The sequence below is a fragment of the Microtus ochrogaster genome, chromosome 8, assembly GCF_000317375.1.
Source record: "Microtus ochrogaster isolate Prairie Vole_2 chromosome 8, MicOch1.0, whole genome shotgun sequence".
Classification (NCBI taxonomy): domain Eukaryota; kingdom Metazoa; phylum Chordata; class Mammalia; order Rodentia; family Cricetidae; genus Microtus; species Microtus ochrogaster.
In genome coordinates, this window is record NC_022015.1 from 68,635,475 (window position 1) to 68,656,932 (window position 21,458).

Consider the following 21,458-nt stretch of genomic DNA (forward strand, 5'->3'; position numbering starts at 1 on the left):
AGAGAGCAGCAGTGACCACCGGGCTAGGAGTGCACATGGACAAAGCAGGCTGCAGTGGAGGATGTGTGGGCATCCAAGGCTTCCTGAGAAGGGCTGCCAGAGCCTGAAGGGAAGGTAGGTTGAAATGGGGAGAAGAAAGTAGGGATTCGGACCATCCAGGTATTGCTATAGGAGCAGACTAGTCTTCAGCCTCCCTGAGTCTGATCCTGCCCACGGATCCAACTTGTCTCTCCATCCTCTTGCCCACCAACCAGATATCCACCCCAAACTGTGTGCTTCTTGGGCTGTTCAGTCTCATTGCCCGGTTCCCTCCTCCCTGAGTTTGTTTGAGCTTGCTTCCTCCCACGAGGTCCTCCCCATTGGCTCTTCTTTCAGGAAGCCAAGCCCCTCCCTGATGCTTCATTCACACCTCTATCATGGCTCTGTGCTTGCTCACTTGTGCACCACCTCATTCAATACATTCCCATAGTACCTCATGCATGTAAGTGTGCGGGTATGCACACCTATGTATGAGCGTATGGAGGTCAGAGAAAGACATCAGGTGTCTTCTTCCGTCCCTCTCTGTCTTGTTGCCTTGAAACAAGGATTCTCCCTGCACCAGACCTTAACATTTTGGCTAGACTAGCTGAACAGCAAGCTCTTAAAATCGGCTGGTCTCCACATAGCAGACGTTTTATATGGGTACTGGGGATTCAAACTCAGGTGCTCATGCGTGCAAGTCAAGTGCTCCTACTCATTGGCCATCTCCTCTTCCCTGGCCAATGGCACAATTCTCTGAGAGTCAGTTTGACAGTATGCCATTCCTGCTAACCTCTCTACTCCTTAAGGACCAAGAGTATAGCCTGGATATCTCCAACCACGTGGTGGTTACGGCAAATGCTCAACAAGTGTGTTCAGGGCCTGGTTAGATGGCTCAGTGGTAAAGAGCATTTGTTGCCCCTGTAGAGGACCAGGCTTCAGTTCCCAGAAATCATGTCAAGCTGTCCCCAACCACCTGCAACTCTAGTTTCAGGGGATCCAATGTCTTGGCTTCCTTGGTCATCTGCATATACATGGTGCATATAAAGACAAAAAGCACACACACACACACACACACACACACACACACACACACACACACACACACACGTGTCCAGCCCAAGCAGACTGAATCAGGTTAAGCACTATTTACATGTATCTCAACCCTGAGGTAAAAAGCATTATCATTTTCTCCCCCTTAATCAGACCGGAAATTGGGGCTCAGTGAGGCGCAACTCGTGGTCTTTAGACACCAGCTGCCGCTTGGGAAGCTGAGCGTGCTTGACCTCAGCCTTTGTCTTATTGCTCCCTGGTGGCCTGGCGGGAGCAGAGGAGGAGGAAGGAATGCTGGGACAATGTGTAATGTGTAGTTAGGTGCTGTTTGTCCTATGGAAAGGAGATCCAGTCAATCCTAATCACTTGCAATGCATTCTTCAATGTGAGCCCTAAGATATTGCGTCCCTAATCTAGTTCCTAGGGAAACAATACACCGTCTTGTGCACAGCATGGAACTGCCAGCATGACGCATTTTCTAGGCTATGCTGTTCGAATCCCCAACCACTGATCAGTATAGTTCTCTGTGTACTTCTGCCCAAAGCCTTTATTTAACATCTGTTATCTATTCGTCAACTTTGACTTCCCAGCTAGTCGTAGAACTCAGGCCTCGGTGCCACTCATGGGTTTCTCTCTGGGCCCATTACTCCCTTCTTGGGGTTAGGAGATGCAGGCAGCACTTCAGTACCACAGTCGGACACCACACTAAAGAGCAAAATCACCAGCAAGAAGCTCAGAAACGCCAAAAGCAATCCAGGGAAAACAGCGGCTCACTCTATGGGAGCTGACCAGGGGGTGGGGAGGCTCAGGGAACAGGAGCCAAACAGAAAATAAAAGAGCACAAAAGCCCTCGACAGAGAACGTCACACTCCTGAGCCCTCTCTTGGGAAACGGAGGAGCTCAGAGCTTTATTCTGGGAATGGGGAACAGGCTAGACAGACACCTTCTTTCCAGAAGCTGCCGGAGTGTGAGAAACCATTGCTCAGGCTGCCCTGCACCTACAGGGCAGCCTTGTATAGGGTGACAGTAACAATGGTGATACACTGCTCATATGCCCAGGTCAGCTAGAGTGGTGAGCAAAGTGGCCACAGGGGTGTGTAGCCAATGAGAAAATGTTCCCTGAAGATAGCCCCTAAAACGCCAGCCCCTGGGCAGTGTCCAGCCCTGTCCTGTAATGTCTACATTGTCTGCTTTTGGGAGAAGACACATCCATAATGCATGCTTGAAGACAGAAAATGCTCCTATGTAGACAGAATCCAAACAAACACACCTCTAAACCGGCTTGTATACTGGCTGGAACCGAATCCTGAACCGAACCATGAGCTGGAACTTGGAGGAGCAGAAAGAACTGCCAACTCAGGAAGACTAGAATTTTCTCACTGCCCAACCGGAGTACCAAGAGAAGTTGCAGAGTTATATTATTCCCCCGTGTTCTTTGCAGAGATGCCCGATAAAGATAAAGACTTACAGACTTCTCGAAGGACAAGTCCCATATGCTAGGTCACAGAAAGAGTAGCAAGAGTTCAGGAAATCAAAGACTTAGAGAAAGGAAATGGACCCAAGCCATCTCTCAGGCAGGAGCATCACAGGTTCAAAACAATCCTGGACTACTTAGTGCAGGTACACAAGAGAGAGAGACAGAGAGAGAGAGACAGACAGAGAGACAGAGAGAGAGACAGAGAGAGAGAGACAGACAGAGACAGAGAGAGAGGCAGAGAGACAGAGGTTACTCTAAGTGAGGTTCTGGGTACTGGCATGTTAGTGGAATGCCATAGAGAGATGGCACACTCATAGTTGCCATCACATGGATTCATTGTGACAAGAAGCACCTAGTGTGACAACCTGTATGCAGGGCCACAACCCTCTTTCAGGTAAAATACTGAATGCATCCCCTCCACATTCTCTTCTGAGTCTCTCGTGGCATGCTGTATTACAAGCAGGGGCCCGAGACTGAATATTCAACAGGAAGAAGAAAAGAGGTCCTAAAACAAGGTACCTTCTCTCAGGCAGGCAGGTAACAGCTGAAGTTCTAGGAGCCTACCTTAAAAAGAGAGAAGTGACCTTGACCAGCATCGTGGGACTTACATTAGGACCTAAGATTGTGCCTCTTCCCTGCTGACCCAAGGTGTAGGCTTAAGTGACCAAAGGCAGGTGACACATGGGGGTGTCAAAGAGGATTCCGAACCGGTGGGAACCGTGGCAACTGGCAGAGGACCTGCCCCTGCTGAGCTCAACCCACCGTTATGCAACCCACTGATTGTTGCCATGTGGACTCTGGACCAGCGTGGCGAGATCTTCCAGCTCTTCAAGACAAGCCAGAGTTCTGGGGTTTTATGAGAAATCTGATTTTTAAATGTTGGCAGTAAATTTTAAAAATGTAAGCACTACAAAACAAACAACACACATCTGCAGACCAGATTTGGCTAGGGGGCTGACAGCTTAGGACCTCGGGGCTGGAGGGTGGAGGGGAAAGCCATGCCTGTAGGCAATGTTAATGGAGGCAGGAAGTGAGGCCCGGCCTGTAGTCACTAAGGCCTGGGACTGAAAGGGTGTTAGAGTGTGGAGGCAGAAAACAAGGTGTGTAGAAGTAAAAGCCGGCTCTCTCAGTATTTGTAGCCAAGCAAAGGTCATTAAAGGGGACCAGAGAAGCAAGATGACCAGGGCACAGTGTGATTGTCTGGCTGCTACATCATCACTTTCTCTCTGAATCTCCTTGGAAACCACAGAAATGATGATATACCAGCCTTGGAACCCATCAGAATCACAGCTTGGTCCAGGTCATCCAGTTCATCACCCTTGAGCAAGCAGGCCACAAGCCTCATCCTAAACTCACATGGGCAGACCCGCCTGCCACCCAAACCAGCGTCCCAGCTCCTGCAGTCACAGGGCCTTAATTCCCTTTCCTTTGTGGGAAGCAGTCTGTGCTTTCTTTGGTCTTCTGTCTGGCCTATTGATGTCGTTTTCTAAGAAGGAACAAAGCGATCCCATGGTCACATGCTCTTGACTTCTGGGAGCACTCTGGGCAGTCTTTCTAAGGTGCCACATCAGATGCAATTTAAACAGATTGTTCTGAAGTTCCACGAAACATCAGATGAAGGCAAACTGAAGATATTATTGTGAGCCAGTCCACACCATGACCATCAGGGTCCAAATGGCCAGTCCTTACAGTATTCAAGGAACTTACCAAAAAACCTGAAAGACTCATTCCTGGCTCTCAGGAGGAATCTAACCAACCATGCATTTCATAGCTAAAGAAGCTCAAGGGTCCCCAGATGTCCCTGAAGCCTGCTCCATCACAGGGACCTCCAACCTGAGACACGGATTTTATCGAAAGCCTCCTTCACCCATCATCATGCCCAGCAAGAACATGCTAGATCAGCAGGGGCATGTGCCCCAAGGGACAGTTTCTAGTGATCACCAGGAGCAACCAACTTGAGAGAGGCAACGGGAAGGACTCAGACTCACAGGGCCACACTAAAGAGAGGCAGACGGTGCCAAGGGAGAAAGTAATAGAGGGGCCAGACACGATGGCATCTGTAATCCTGGCACTGAGCCAGGAGGATGGCAAGTTTGAGACCAATCTGGTTACACAAGTAAATCCTAGATCAAAATCAAACAAAAATTCAAGGGGTAATGCTTCATTTTTACCAAGAGGGTTTACCTCAACATTCTTTGAGGTCAAAGGAAACGCTTTCCTCCCCCCTAGCTAGTTCACTGATACTGGACATATTTATCAGAGGGCTGCATAAGTAAATTACCTTCAGCAGAGTTACTTCATTTTATTCTGCTTCAGAAATCAACTGGTATTTAAATTAAGAACTCCGCCAGTACAGCAAATGCCCCATACATGGTTAAAAGAGAAGAAAGCTTGGCTCAGAAGAAGGAAAACCAGATGATGGTGCTTATGGTTCCGTCTTCCTGATGTTCAAAGCCACATGAGGCAGTCCCCGGCTCTCCTGAAGGGATGATCTCACATTCCATGCATTAAGATGGCTGAGGGAAACTCACATTTTCCCATGAAAAAATGACACTGTACGTGACATCCCATTAGGCTGGATGATGAGGCTTGGCTCAGAAAGCAAGGTGAACCCCAAAGGAAGCTGAGCCACTGCAGGGGATCCCCGTTTCCTCTCCCAGCCCAGGTTGCTACATCAATCATTTTCCTTTTGCTCACAGACAGGGACACCATAACCTCTTCAATATCACTCTGTTCCTACATCTTATTTCCCACGGCCATTGTCAGCTTGGGCTGACTGTAACTATCTTCCTTGGCAGTCTCCTCTGATCTCAGCACATCCACAGTAATCCCACACACGTGTGTGCCACAGTAGGGAACACTTAAGTTGAAGGATCATGATATAGGTTTGTGTGGTGACCATATTGGAAAAAGTATAAGAGCAAGGGACACTTTGGGGTCCCTAAAAAAGGAAATCAGCCTTATTCCTTTCTTTCAACCTCAACCCTCAGAGTAGCCAGCCCTTCTCTCTCATCGTTTTCCCTCTTCCTCTCTTACCTATCAATTGTCTATCAACTGTCAATCATCTTTTATCTATATGTTTGCATGGTGTGTGCATATAAAGTATTATATGATTATGTGTACACAAAGCAAGTGTGTGTCTGAATAAAGACTCTTACATGTCACAGTACACGTGTAGAGGTCAGAGGACAACCTTAGCTGTAGGTCATCTCCTTTCATCTTATTTGAGACAAGTTCACTGTTGCATATTCTAGGCTCACTTCCAGAGAGCTTTAGGGATTCTCCTGACCCAGTCCCCTGCCCACATCTCAGGTAGAAACCCTGGGATTTCAGATCCCCACGACCACTCCTGGCTCCACGTGGGTTCTGGGGGCCTGAACTCAGGTCCTCAAGCCTGAACAGCAAGAGCTTCATTCACTGAGCCCTCTCTCCAGCCCTCGTATACCTATCGTCTCTTATTAATCAACCTTCATTATCTTCTCAGAACAAACTCTCGCTTTAGAGCCACCTTGAATGAATTCCGTATCTCCTACTTGGAGACATGTTGACTAGAGTAGGAGTTACCCACTTGCTTGTCACTGCTCCTCAAGCTAACCTTTGGATTTTGATGCAAACCCCAGATTCACAGTCCTGGAGAGCACCGACTCTCTGGGTAACTGAGTCCTGCCCGGCTGGCTCAGCACCCACAGTGGCTCCAGCTCCAACACAAACACACTGGTGACAGCTATCAGCTCAGAGGTGAACTTGATTTCCCCAAGGCCTGACGTTCTCAGTGAGTTCTGGCTGCTGTCCAAGGTGCAAGCCCGCCTTGCCTGGGCCCCCGAAGGATGAGATGACAGAATCCTTATGCCCCATTCTTTCTTCCCTCTCAGAGAGCAGATGTGCATTTTACCAGATGCCTCTTTATCATCTCAAGTCATCTCACCAAATAAAACACTCCATGGGTAGAGGCCTTGCCAAGCCTTGCTGGTTCTGATGCTGGGCCCCTTGTCCCACACCTGCAGAGCCCGGGCTCTGGCTCTGGGGCACCCTGACCTCAGTAGCGGCTTTAAGAGCAGCTCACCCTGGCCTCTTTGGGCTCTTATCTCGTCCCCTGATTTGATTTGTGGACTTTTGACTTAGTTTTGACTCTTGTCCCCATCATATTCTCTCTGTTTCTGTCTCTGTCTCTGTCTCCCTCTCTCTCTCTCTCTCTCTCTCTCTCTCTCTCTCTCTCTCTCTCACACACACACACACACACACACACACACACACACACATACTCACAGACCATGACCTGCTCTTCTCTGCTCTTTATTGCTACAGGAAAGGAACTAGAAAGTCTGCTAAGGGCCTCCCTGGTGCTCCTGCCTGGGTCTCTGTGCTCCCAGGCTGGGCACACACTTACTCCAGCCTGGAAGGCAGTCTCTGGGGAGGGGGTGGGGAGTGGCTGCTACAGTGAAGGAACCTTCTGATGGCAGCTCCCAGACCTCCAGTCCTCTGAGACCATGGCAACCATCTTTCATCATTACAGCCCCCTCCACTTAACGGTGGAGAATGTGTGGATACAGCTGCATCTTGGTACTGAGCACAGAAGGCTTCCAGGTAGCATTTCTTACAGGAAAGAGGGGAGAAAAGAGGGAGGGGTGTTAATCATGAAATGACATCAGAGAGACAGCGGGGCTGTGTGACGGAGCCCAGAGCAGGGTGTGGAGGACAGCACATGAAGATCATGTTCCACGTTGTGGAAGTCCAAGAGACGTCTCCTGGGAGGGCAGGCCGACCATGGGAGGTCAGCTGGATGGCTGCCGTCTGGGGAAGGCTGAAGCAGTGGGCACGAGCACGGATGTCCTCTCTGTCTCAGGGATAACCCGAGGACCATGTGCTCCATCTGAGAGTCTGTAGAAAGGGACCAGTAAGATAAGCTGTTGCCCATGTAGCTAAGGACGCCACTTTCAGGCACTCCCTGCAAGGCAATATGGGTCACTCTGGGGCTAAGCCCCTTCTCTGAGCTTGTACTCACTCCCAGGGCTGTTGGACATTGCACAGTCAAGCAAACAAGCCTAACCTTAATAGTCTCTGGGGAAATGTCTTGGGGGTGGAGGACTTGGATAAGGGGTGATCCAGGAAGACCACTACGCAGTTCTGTTCGAGTCCCTGCTCAGATCCAACCAGTGTATAGGATACATAGTCTACGAGCAGCATCATTTATATACCCAGCCAGATACTGGCACTGAGGAAGGAAGGCCACGACCAAATCAAAGAAGTCACTACTGCTGAGAGTCTGACAAAGGGGAAGCGGATGCTGAGTGCAAGCGAGAATCGCCTTCGGGGGGAGCGCGGCTCTCCCATGCCCCCCCCACACCCTCAGAACCTCCTTTGCTTTGGTCATCACTTTTGAGAAGGACGATGGAGGGAATGAACATTTGGCAGACCAAGGGGACAGGTTAGAGATAATACTCAGAGCTGCTTCTAGAAGCAGTGAAGTTCAGACCTTAACGTCCGACTCATGATAACAAGAGACGTACTTACCTTATGGGCTGACAGAGAGATTTCCTGCATGTCATTAAGATCAGATAGAAGAATCTGCCCAGGCATGTTGCTACCGGCCTGGCTCCATCATTCCCACTGGATCATAGCAAGGCACTGCAAGGAATTCCTGGGGACCCCAAGGTCTGGGACACAGCTAAGGACCAGAAAGACTAGGGGACAAGGAAGCCAGCAAATATCAACTGAGGGAGGTACTATGGGACAATGTTTCTGCTAACTATATGTATCTGATTCTCCCATGTGGTAAGGGTTAGAGTACAGAGGATGACACCGAAAGTGTCCCATCTTACAAACAAGGCAAGAGTTAGTCTAAATTCACAGCTAATCAATACAGAACCCGGGATGCAAACCTGAGCCTGCCTGACTCTTATGCACGTCCATCCACAGTACAAATCCACAAGGTCAGAGGCTCAAGTGAACATCTTCAAGGGCATGGAAGCATCCAGAAAAGGGAAGATGTTGACTTGAATCTAACAACTTAAAGATACATAGTGTTTAAACTTCTTGAAATTCCAAGTAAACATGTGTGTGTCTGTGTGTGTCTGTGTGTGTCTGTGTGTCTGTGTGTCTGTGTGTGTCTGTGTGTGTCTGTGTGTGTCTGTGTGTGTCTGTGTGTGTCTGTGTGTGTCTGTGTGTCTGTGTGTCTGTGTGTGTCTGTGTGTGTCTGTGTGTGTGTGTGTCTGTGTGTGTCTGTGTGTGTCTGTGCGTCTGTGTGAGTACATGTACATTTCTGCAGTGAGAATCTGTTTGTGAACCAGACATTGCATGATCACACTGAGGTAAACAAGATGATTTATGAAGGGTCTGCGATGGAAAGGAATGAACTCACAAGTACAGAGAGGGCAGAAGCCATGGCTTATCCTGGGCTGTCTCTCCACAGTCCTGGGTCTCCCCTCACGCTAAGTGAGAGCCACAGCAAGAGAGCGAGCATGCTTTTGTTGCAGCTTATCAGTGAACATGTAGCACCTCAGACCATGCCCAGAGGGCCGGTCCCCCAAAACCTAATTGGTTGAATGGATTCCCACAACATATTTCTGTGTTGTTGTGGGAGCTATGAGCTGTGTTCCTGCCTCCCCAGCTCCTGGTAGCCTGGCTAGCTTATGCCCCGAAATAATTATACGGACACTTTTAAACACTGCTTGGCCCATTAGCTCTAGCCCTTACTGGCTATTCTGATATCCCAATCAACCCGTCTCTAATAAACTGTGTAGCATCGGTCTTACCAGGAAAGATTCAGCATGTCTGATCTGGCGACTTGCTTCATGGCATCTGCCCGGGAGAGGGGAGCATGGCCTCTGAGCTCACTTCCTCTTCCTCCCAGCATTCTGTTCTGTTTACTCCTCCCACCTATGTTTTAACCTATGAGGCCAAGCAGTTTCTTTATTACTTAACCAATGACCTTCCTCTATCATTTCCTCAAAAATCTATTCCCTGATGCTTATCAGACTCCCCCAAAATCAAAATGTCAAGTGCAACATACTTAGCACCAAGTCTGTCATTCAGGCCCCTCCTCATCCAATGGGAGGGATCCCCTGGGAGGGATATGGGTAAGGGAAGCTCCTGAACCTGCTGACCCTCTCAGCTTCCCAGGTCAGAGGTGCCAGCAACACAAATTCCCAGCAACCAGGGTCTTCAAGATGGCACTGTCCCGAGACAGATCTGAATCCCGGGCGCTGTCCCAGCAAGAAGCCAGCCCAACACTCATATGCTTAGGATACAGACCCTCCACAGAGCACCGCAGGAATCACCCACCTTCCACCTGGACACTTGTTATCCAACAGCACCCCCACTCCAACAGAGAGAACTGGTAAAAATGGGGACGCCATGTCTAAACAGGCTGGAGAATGTCTCACCATGGGTGTGGATGCTCAGAACTCATGGTCCAGCTATGGACCTTTTTAAAGTCTCTCCATCCACTAATTCCCTCAAGAACCCTGAGGCTAAAAAATGTGTTACAGAACACATACACCCTGAGTCACCTGAACTGCAGTCAGGATCAGAAGTGGCTGTCTAGAAGCCAAAGAGACTATGGGCGAAGAATTTGTGACCCAAAGATGATACCCAGAGAGAGGACACAAGCTGTTTTGTCTTAGACTCCCTTCTGCTCATTTATTTACTTTGAACCCAGAAGCCAAACTGCCAGGGCTCTGCATATGCTCTGAACAGATGGCAGGAGTTAAGGATGTAAGACTTACAGCAAGGTTGGCCTCTTCAATGGAGATGGACACAGCCCAGTGGCTCAGAATGGACACGGCGGGAAACACCAGTTTCCATCAGCGCCAATAAGTAATTAAAACCGCATCGCCTTCCAGAGCCCTCTTTACAGAGATCCATTATCCCGACAGAGATAACTGCAAGATGAATGCACCTTCCTCTCAAGGCACATCTTGCCAAGATGGAATATTCAAAGTTTCCACGGTCCTTCAGGGAAGAAGGAAATGAAAAACTGCAGTGCGCTGACCACACAGGCGTCTGCAGCATGCTGACCCTGCAGGCTTCTGCGCAGCCCGTGTTGTTGAGAGGAAAAGCGCCTCAGACTCAGAAACAGGGCTGTCGGGCCCTGCCAGGAGCACAGAAGAGATGCAAGAGGGCTGGAAAGTGTGTGTGTGTGTGTGTGTGTGTGTGTGTGTGTGTGTGTGTGTGTGTGTGTCTTGGTGCGTCTCCTGCTAAGTACTTCCTTCACGACACAGCTAATCCGATTAGCAGCTTTAGGAAACTCTGAAGCAGTCATTCAAGAGCTCCATTCACAGAGCAGCTAGGCCCATGCCTGATCGGGGCTCCATTCTTTTCACAGCAAATCAAAAGCATACAGAGGGGCTCTCCCCGAAGGACAGGCTCTTGCCTCCTGGCCCCATGCACATCCAAACGCCACCACCACATCCTCCGGTCAGTCAGCTAGCTCCCGGGACTGGGGATTGAGCCCATTCAAAAATGGAGAAGCTAGAACTCTTTCCACTACCCATCCGGGGGTGGGGGTGGCATTTCACCAGTGTGGGTCAGCCAGGTGGCCTCCTGCAGCTGGCAGCTGTACTGAATGAAGAGGTGTCACAGAGGCGCTCCATTGCAGGGCTGGTGATGAGTCACCAGCTGTCTCTGGTCTTCATTTCTTTGTCTGTAGAATGGGGACTTAGCAGAAGGAGCTGCTGGAACAGAAGGCTGGAGGGAAGGAAGCTCAGGGTGTGGACAGACACGATGTCATGGGGGTTGGACAGAGGACAGAAGGGGAAGGGAGCCTGTCTCTGTAGACTGTGAACTGGGAGCCAGACTAAGGAAGCAGTCAGATCAGCAATAGGAGCAGCAGAAGGGGTCTCAGGAGCAGAGTTGTGCTTGGCTTGGGGCAGCATCCTCCGGGGTCTGCCTCCATCTTTGCATGCCCTTCTCTGTGCTCCTGCGTCCTTTCCTCCTCTTGTAAACACTGGGTCACTGGATTTAGGGTCCACTCTGAACCATGGAGGATCTCATCTCAAGGCCCTTTAATAACTACATCTGCAAATTCCCTATTCTATGGGTCACTTTCTAGTGGACATGAATGGGGGAACACTATTCCATACATACAATATGGTAGAGTGGCCAGGAAGGTGACCTGGATGCGGGATGAGGACAGAGAGCGCTGAGGCAGGAAGCACATTAGAATTCAGCTCAAGCCTGTGGCCCACATGAACAGTTAGAGAAGTCCCTGCTGGGAGCCCCAAAGACCTCAGAGAACACCAAATAGGCTCCTAAACAAGAAAGTGGCTCCCCATTATTCTAGACTCCTTCTTAAACCATTCTCCACTCCTTCCAGATGGCCAAATGGCAATGGCATGGCCAGGGAAGGATGCAGCAAGCCTGGACTAGCTCCACCTAAGCTCCGGGTGGGATGCTGCCCCTAAGTGAACTCAGAACATGAGCATCTCCAGCGCACCTCTAGACGAAGATGCTGGCTGCTCCACTTAGAAGCAACTGACATCCCTGTGTTCTACAGCCTAGAGAGCAGCTCCAACCTCACAGGGTAAACAGAGAGAGTGGCCTGTGGGCTGCTCTACAGTGACAGCCATTTCCCTGTCGCCCTGCTCAGGGACTTCAGCCCTCTTCTACTAGAGCTCCCTTCTCAGCAACCAAGAAAGAAAACTGCACTTACAAAGTTTAGGAACTAGGTGAGCTATAACAAAGAACACATCCTTCTCCACATTTGAACCTAGCAAGAGTGGGTAAGGTGTGGCTCCTTTGAATTTTATTTTTACCCCAGAAAATGTTTGAAGGTCTACGTATAAATTTCTTTCCAGAAACATCGTCTCTTGTTTTAAAATCACATCAAAAGGGAAGCCACCTTCACATCCACATATAAGAGCTCACAAGAGTTGTGCCAGGGCCTGCGGACCACTAGCTAGTGCCCATGCCATCAAAACAGCTCGCTGACATGGAGTGAGGGGCATCCATGACGCGATGGTACCAAACAGGTAGACTATGCCAGCACATCCCAGTAAGACCTCTGTGTTTAAAAAAATGAAAGTGTTTGTGTGTGTGTGCGCGTGTGTGTCTGCATGTGTGTGTGCATGCCTGTGTGTGTGCATGTGTGTGTGTACGTGCGTGTACACACTTGTGTGTGCACGTGTGTGTGCATGTGTGCGAGCATGTGCGTGTGTGTGTGCATGTATGTGGGTACATTTGTGTGTGCACGTGTGTGTGCATGTGTGCATGTGTGTGCGTGCATGTGTGCGTGCATGTGCATGCGTGCGTGTGTGTGTGTGTGTGTGTGGTTGCACACACGACCATAGCACATCAGGCAGAAAGTAATCCAGCAAACAGACAGTGTCGGCGATCCCTGGGGCTGCAATAACAGGATTTCCCTTTTCCACTTAGGAGCCTTTGCACTTTAAAAAAAAAAATCAAACAGTATTAGTTTAATCAGCAAAATCAATAAAAAAAAATTCCCAACCTGAAAATAAAATAACTGCTCTAGGTAGACACAAAGTGCAATTGACCCTCAGAGAAAAGCAATTGGAACCAAAATCACCTTGCCATGAAAATACTGAGAATAAAGCCTGCACTAAGCTGAGGAGGACGTCAGCCGTGTGTTGAGAGGCTTGGTGTCCGGGTCCCCGAGCCCTTCATATGCGGCAGCTCCTCCCAGCCTTCACTTTGGTCCCAGTCTTTCCTACATCAGTCTTTTCTTTGCAAATGTTAAGGAGAATTGATATTTCTCAAACATTTATCTGGTGCCAAACACAACACATATATTCTTTTCTGAGGTGACCGTCCCTGAAGGGACGTTAGCAGCTGTGCATGGTATGGTGGCTGGCCACTGCCTGGCCTCGCAGGTACCTCTCCCTCACATATGCTCTTCCTGAACGCCCCAGCTATGCTATGGTAAGACCTGGGAGTGGCAGAGAGGGAACTAAGGGGGCAACTTTGAGGACTCCTAATGACACACGGGCCTGTTGTGTAGGCCAGGGGGTAACAGGACACCCGCATTAAGGAGCCCAAAAATTCAAAACCCACAGCAGACTCTGCATGGGGACCACTCCTGCTTTCTAAGTAAGCATGTTCAACCTGGAGTGTGAATTGACACAATCACTTTCGGAAATGTTTTGACAGTATCAATTTGAACCCCAGACCTGGCCATTTCACACAGGGCAGCTGCCCAGGAGCAACAGGTACTCAAGGTGCTAGGTTCATCCATTCTCAGATTTATTTAGCAAGAAACCCTGAGATACCCAAATGCCTGCCTGTTGGGAGCAGTGAGACCCCAGATCCTGAATTTCTTGTAAACAACTTGTTTTCCCCTGATCTGAGTGCCTACAGCTGCTCTGAGCACGAGACCTTCAGGAGTTCCTGATGGCAGGAGAGTGGTTTCTGATGGGTTTGGCTGGGCCGTGGCTATTTCTATATCATCTGCCCCTGAACACAATAAAGGGGGCATTCTTGGGGAATTCAAGGATGACCCTTGTCGCTGTCTCTCTATCTGTGTGTATCTGTGTATTTTAACCTCCAGCCCCCTTGCCCGAAGCTCGTGAACTAGGTAATAGCACACCGAGCGCAGACACAGGGGCGCGGTGCGCAGCAATTGGAGGTCCCCACTGAGATATGAGCATCTGCCAGCAGAAGACCATTGATAAAAATTACAATAACTTTTCATTGTTGACAAAATGATCTATAAGTCCACCTCACAATTATGTGAGAACAGTCAAGAGAGAATTGATAGAGCTACCGCAACCCTGTCATAAAACATGCTCTAGAATCAGGTTCTAGATTATGTAAGAAAACTATGAAAAATTAGGTTACACAAATCTATGGAAAGTAGGAGACTTTTTGACGGGTTCTGTTGAAACGGTGGCTTAGCTAATGAAGAAAAACTCGAGTAGACTTTGACTGAATTCCACACAACAAAATTAAATCCAAACAGATAAAACATTAAATCCATGGTTGTTTCCACAAAATCTAGAAAGCTAAGTCTACAGTCAGTCCTCTGTATCAATGGTTCTACACCTGGATCCAAAAACTATTTGAAAAAAAATCAATGTGTTTATATTAAACATGTGCAGGTTGTTTTCCTTCTCGTTGTCCCTAGGCATTACAGTATAGCAATTATTTATAAAACATTTATGACATGTCAGGAATTATATAGGAGGAAGTACATAGTGCTACGTGCCAACCATGACACCATTTGACAAAAGGAAGTGGAGCTTCTGTGGATTTCAGTCTGTGGTGAACTCTGGAAGCAGTCCCCACAGATACCGAGTGTTGGGCTGGCTTCTTGCTAGAGGCCATCCAAGCAGCAGAACATTCCCAACACTGGAAGGGGATGAACTGTTCCGTCAACCATGCGTACCTGAATGTGCAGTAGTGAAGGCTGGTACAAGATGACGGGATAGCACCCACTGCAGGCTCTAGACCACACAGGCAAACCAGGGCAAGGTTAGAAAGTGATGATGCTGGGGTGAGCGCTGACTATGGGGACATACAGGAGGAGTCTTTGGGGGTCGCCATGGTGAAAAAAATCCATCACAGTGTGCACGCAAGATAGCCAGTATTCCCTGGTTTTGAGGAATACTGCAAAAGAAGTTTAAGAACCCCTTTAAGCACAGAGTCATTAGGTCGTCTTTTCCAGACCCCTGGGAAGGACCAAGGAAGAGTGTGAACAGGTGTGAACAGATGTCGTGGTAAACCACGAAGAGATGGTTTGCTATGCTGGAGCACAGCTAAGGCTGCGGGTGTGCTGCTATCAAGATTAATTCAATTCTTCATTTGAAACCCTAGTCAGCTTTTCAGACCACGTAGAGGAGGCCACACAAACTCCATTGTTGCTTGTAGACTCAGACTCCACAAAGGAAGTCTGACGTATCTAATGGTTCCATCCAGTCCCCAGCCCCTAGCAATGGTTCCATGACCTTGTGGCAACATTGTCCCTTCATCTGCCAACCCCTATGAGAGCTTTGTAGCTATTTCAGACAGAGGTAGAGGTTAAGAGACAGTGGCTGGATGTTTTGTTTTTCTGACCTTTGGGTTGAACCCCAATATCTGTACTGGGTTTTATTAATCATGGGCCTCAGGTTCAATGAGAGACTTTGTCCCACAAAAGGTAGAGAATGGGCAAAGAAGACACTTGACATTGACCTCTGACCTCCACACATATGCACACACAATTGTCCGTGATCCCATATGTGCAGGTGCACAAATATGAGCAAGTACTTGCTACGGGCACACACACACACACACACACACACACACACACAGAGAGAGAGAGAGAGAGAGAGAGAGAGAGAGAGAGAGAGAGAGAGAGAGAGAGAGAATTTAAGGTCCCAGATCCGTGCCTCCAGCAGAGGAGGTATGTGGTCCCCCCAGGCCTTCCACACAGGTTCTTAGACCTACAGGACAAAGATACCAAAGATTCCTAGAGGAGCCCTCAAGCAGCATGCTGGGTTACAAACAGATCAGGAGGCCGATACTTACCAGTATTGTGTGCCATTTCCTCTGTGGACGGCTTGGTCCAGTCTTCAGCCTTGTCGATGTGAAATAACTTCAGATCCTCCTCTTCCAGGGCGATGTCTCCCCAGAAGACAGCTAGCAAGAGAAAGCACAGTGAGTGGGTCAACTGAGCCTGCAAGTCAGAAAAGGGATTTGCTAACCCACCAGAAGGCACCAGATGCGAGGAGCAAATCCTAGAAAAGACAGTCCTGCCAATTAGTGTTCTCCTAGAGCCTCAATGATAATTGCATTAAAGCCATGGTATCTGGGCCAACCACCATGGGAACCCAGAGCCTTGGTTGATAAGCACCCCTCTGTCTCACCCTTGCTCCAGGCAGCTACAGGCTAAACATCACATAGAGACAACCGTTTCTTTCCTCTTCTGTCCCTCTTCTATAAAAGAAAAGGCACAGAGCCATTGTTTACACACCAGTGACAGTATCTGCTGCCCTTCTTTGTGCAGGACCCCCCCATTCTACATGGCCCTTGTGTAGGGACAAGCAATATTCTAGACCAGCCATTTTCAACCTGTGAGTCACGACTCTTTGGGGCTCCAACGACCCTTTTCACATGAGTTGCCTAAGACCATCAGAAAGCACAGATATTTAAATTATGATTTGCAACAGTAATCAAATTACAGTTATGAAGTAGCAACAAAAATAATTTCCTGCTTGGGAGGAACCACCACATGAGGAGCTGTCTTAAAAGGCCGCAGCATTAGGAAGGTTGAGGACCACTGCTGTAGACAGTCAAATCCAGCACCCGGGATCTTGAGCACAGGTAGTGTAGAACACAGACAGGGCTTATCAGGATGCACACGTAATTCTGCTTTGGAGGCATGTCCCCATAGGCCCATGTACTAAAGGTGTGGACCTAGAGTGGCCCCCACTGGAGGTAATGAAGCTGTGAGATGGGGATCATAGGCCCAGACTCCTCCCCCCTTTCTCTACGGCTCTGGTGTTCTTCTCTGTCAGGCGCACCCCCACGGTCCTGTTCGGCAAATCACGCTACCCATTTCGGCTTCGGCTTCCTCATCCGGGGATAAAATTTTTGCGACTGGAGTTCACATTGTGTGAGAAATAACTGAGATAGGGTTTGCTAACGGCTGGTGCAGGACCGGCCATGGCGAGCGTTCAGTGAACCGCAGAGCCACCCTGATTTTTACGGAGTTCTTTCTGGTACCTACCTGTTTCTCTCCTCACTCCTCCCTCTCTTCATCCTGAAGACCAGGCGCAGCCACAACTCTCACCTCTCCTCTGGTGAATTCCCCTCCCACCCTGACACGCCCCTTCCTGTCTCTGTGTTGCTGTAGGGTTTAACTGTGTCATCTGCCACCTAACATATGCGGGACCTGAGCGTGTACCTGCGCATGCCAAGCTTCAGGCAGGCAGGGCTGGGGGCCAGGGCAACGCATCTAGAATTAGAGTTGTACTTAACAGTTAGCAATGGATTCAATCTGTGTGTTACTTTGTTTTTCCTTTTATTTTATTTATTTATTTATTTATTTATTTATTTATTTATTTATTTATTTGTATTTCTTATCGATTCTGTACCATCGCAAACCGGAAAACAGAGCCTCAGCAAAGAAAATCACTTACTCCTGGTCACACAGCCAGCAAGTGGCAGAGCCCCAGTCCTCCACCCCTCAGCCCCCTCACCATCTACCTCAACTCCGCTTCTCCCACTCTGCCTGACTCGAAACGCCCTGAAGACAGGCTCTGGATTTATGCCCACACATTTCATCTGCCCAAACCCACTTCCCACACTAGGCCACAGAGTATGGGACAGAATCGGGCAGATGCTGCCCGTGAGACAGTAGGCAAACAGCCTAAGCTTCCCGGGTCTCAGCTTCTTCATCTCTCAGGTGGAGATGGCCAGCGATGCCACTTCCTTCCTGTGAGCATCATGCGAGATGGCGTGAGCAAGCGTTGAGCACAGAGTGGGCACCTGGACCCACTCAGTGACTACAACAAAGCATCTCTGTCCTGTAGCCCTCAAGACCCTCAGTAACGGTCTACAAGGCTAGTGATGTGCAGTTAGACTGAGTGTTATGCTTTCTAAAGGCGGGATGCTTCCCTCCCTCACAAATGCCTGACCCAGGGTAGCCTTTACCCCCACCATCCACAGAAGGGTGTGGGGCTGGCTTTAGGCACCACACAACGGGCAGCTTCCATTCCACCTCAGGGCCCAGAGAGCCCTTGCCACAGTAAGTCCTGTGGCCCCTATGGGCTTCTTGTGCTGGAGTCTGGATCCCAAACTCTGCTTTCCTGGCCTATAGATTCATCCCAAGACCGCCAAAGCGGATCCCATGGACACCACCAAAGATGGTTCAAGAAGCTACCTGCCCACAACTCAGAGTTGCCTGGTATTCAGACAGTGATGTTCAGTGGAGATTCAGAAACCCCGATGTAGTTGGTTGTGTTGCTCTTTGCTCTTTGGGGGTCCACCACCCAGCTCCCAATAAATACATGGAGATTTATTCTTATTTATGAATGTCCTGCTTTAGCGTGGCTTATTTCTAGCCATCTACTTTTGGCCTCTGGGCTTTTGCCTTTCTCTATTCTATCTTCCTTTTCTTTCCTTCTTATACGTGGTTGATTGTGTAGCCAGGTGGTTAGCCCCTAGCATCCTCCTCTCCTCCTCCTTCTCTTTTCTGTCGCTCTCCTGTTTATTCTCTCTACATGGCAGCCCCGCCTAATTCTCTCTCCTGCCTAGCTATTGGCTGCCCAGCTCTTTATTAGACCAATCATGTGTTTAGACAGGCAAAGTAACACAGCTTTACAGAGTTAAACAAATGCAGCATAAAAGAATGCAACACATGTTGCATATTCCACAACACCCAAACTCCTTTCACAATGTGTTTTCCAAACCACGGAGAGGGGCTTTAGTACCCTCTCTGTAACTCACTGTAGTTAATATTGGCTCTCCATGGAGAAGAACAAGACACTAAAGAGGGAGGCTCTAATAACAGAGGTGTTGTAATCGATTAGTGATGACTACCATGGGCACAAGTGGGGAGGTGTAACCCTTCTCCCACATGACCACTAGCTTTGCTTTCGTTGATAGAAAGGAAGATGGCCTCACACTGGTTTAGAAAAGAAAACAAGTTTGATCAGGGCAACTGCTTTGTTGGAAAATCCAAGAAATAAGTTGTAATAACTGGTTGAAAGTTAATGTATGCACAATAACACACCAGACTGCTCAATAATAGAAGCTTCTAGCACCTTTTAAAGGGGCTTCATATCTGAGCTTCAGTGGGGGTACCTATTAACTGTCTGAAGTTCCTGGATACTTGGAATGTGGTTAGTATGAAAGACAAACTGAGTTTTAAATCTTATTTTGCTTGATTAATTTAAATTTTAATTGCTGCCTATGGCTAGTGACCATGCTATAAATATAAAGTTGAATGTAATAAAAACTATGACATATAATATATTTATAATTATTTAAAAGCACAAAGAGTCAGATACCTTGAAATAAGTTTGGTAGGCACTGTGTTAAGAAATACAGACTCCTGGTAAACTATAAAAAGCAGTGGGCAAGATAGCACATTGGTTAAGGCACTTGCTACCAAGCCCAGTGGCCTGGCTTCAATCCCCAGAACCCACACTATGGAAGAGTTAGCTCTCTTACAAGTTGCTCAAAATGGCACATACATACACAAATACACACACACACACACATAAATGCACAAAAATTAAAAGCTAAAGAACTGTAAAATTGGGTAACACCGAAAGAAAAATATACTATATTCAAGATTGAGAGGCTATGATTTTAAAGATGAACTCTAAGGTGATGTGTAGGTTCATACACTTCAAAAATTACAATAACTTTTCATTGTTGACAAAATGATCTATAAGTCCACCTCACAATTATGTGAGAACAGTCAAGAGAGAATTGATAGAGCTACCGCAACCCTGTCATAAAACATGCTCTAGAATCAGGTTCTAGATTATGTAAGAAAACTATGAAAAATTAGGTTACACAAATCTATGGAAAGTAGGAGACTTTTTGACGGGTTCTGTTGAAACGGTGGCTTAGCTAATGAAGAAAAACTCGAGTAGACTTTGACTGAATTCCACACAACAAAATTAAATCCAAACAGATAAAACATTAAATCCATGGTTGTTTCCACAAAATCTAGAAAGCTAAGTCTACAGTCAGTCCTCTGTATCAATGGTTCTACACCTGGATCCAAAAACTATTTGAAAAAAAATCAATGTGTTTATATTAAACATGTGCAGGTTGTTTTCCTTCTCGTTGTCCCTAGGCATTACAGTATAGCAATTATTTATAAAACATTTATGACATGTCAGGAATTATATAGGAGGAAGTACATAGTGCTACGTGCCAACCATGACACCATTTGACAAAAGGAAGTGGAGCTTCTGTGGATTTCAGTCTGTGGTGAACTCTGGAAGCAGTCCCCACAGATACCGAGGGAGGGATAACTGTATATCTAAAAAACACACCTACTGAAATATTACTGAAAGACAGAATGGGACCTATGGAAGCCATCTATGAGAAAATTCTCCAGGCATGCCCATCACCTCTTCCACTGCCAGACTGTTATCCGTGGACCAGGAGCATCGACAGCATCTTGGAACTTGACATAAATACTTCCAAAGCCTCAGAGGCCATCCTGGTCTTTCTGAGAAAGAACTTACATGCTTAAAAGATCTCTTGAGTAAATTACATACACATTAAACTCTGAAAATCACTAGTAATAGTGACAAGAGACTGTCCCCAGCACCCGTGACTCTGGAGCCACAGTCTTTCTGCCATCTGAGGTCAGAACTTGAAAATGCAGAGCCGAAGTGGCGGAGACCAGCGCGCAGGCCCAAGCTGCGGAGACCAGCGTGCAGACAGGGCGGATGCGGGATAGTCCAAGCACGAAACAGTGAAGCCCACACTGAGAGCAGATCGTCCCACTACAATTAAATCAAGTAGGTTTTTTTGGGGCCTGGCCTGCAGAGTGGTAGGCCTTTTATTGGCGAGGTCCACGGGTGAACGGGGAGCCTGGTCCTGTCCCTGAAGACCCTCCTGAGTGGGGAGAGTGTTCTTGGCCCACGGTGGGACACAGGAAACAGAGCGGTGGCATTCCCCGACCCCCTTGATCCCCCGGTTAGTCTGCGAGGGCTAATACCCTCTGCTGGGGCTGCTCCTCCTCTGCTGCGACCTCTCTCTCCCTGACCCATCCCAGCTTGTGCCCAGGGGCCTCCTTCACTCCCCTTCCCTTCCACAGGGCGGCGGGATCACCCAGTTTAGCCTGTTCGGGTGCTGGGTTGGGAGCTGGGGCAGAGGGCAGTGGGAGTTTCTCTGTTTGGTGGCTGGCCTGCAGAGTGGTAGGCCTTTTGTTGGCGAGGTCCCTGGCGAATGGGGAGCCTGGTCCTGGTCCTGAAGACCCTTCTGAGTGGTGAGAGGGATCTTGGCC

The 21,458-nt window shown here is 48.4% G+C and overlaps 1 protein-coding gene across 1 annotated transcript in view; it reads right to left on the reverse strand.

Moving 5' to 3' along the window:
* Nucleotides 1-21,458, reverse strand: part of Tll2 (tolloid like 2) — a 113,529-nt gene that overhangs the window by 71,726 nt on the left and 20,345 nt on the right. Inside the window, exon 2 of the mRNA XM_005352272.2 lies at nt 16,010-16,120. Within this exon, the coding sequence (XP_005352329.1) occupies nt 16,010-16,120 (111 nt within the window). The remainder of the gene's footprint in view (nt 1-16,009; nt 16,121-21,458) is intronic.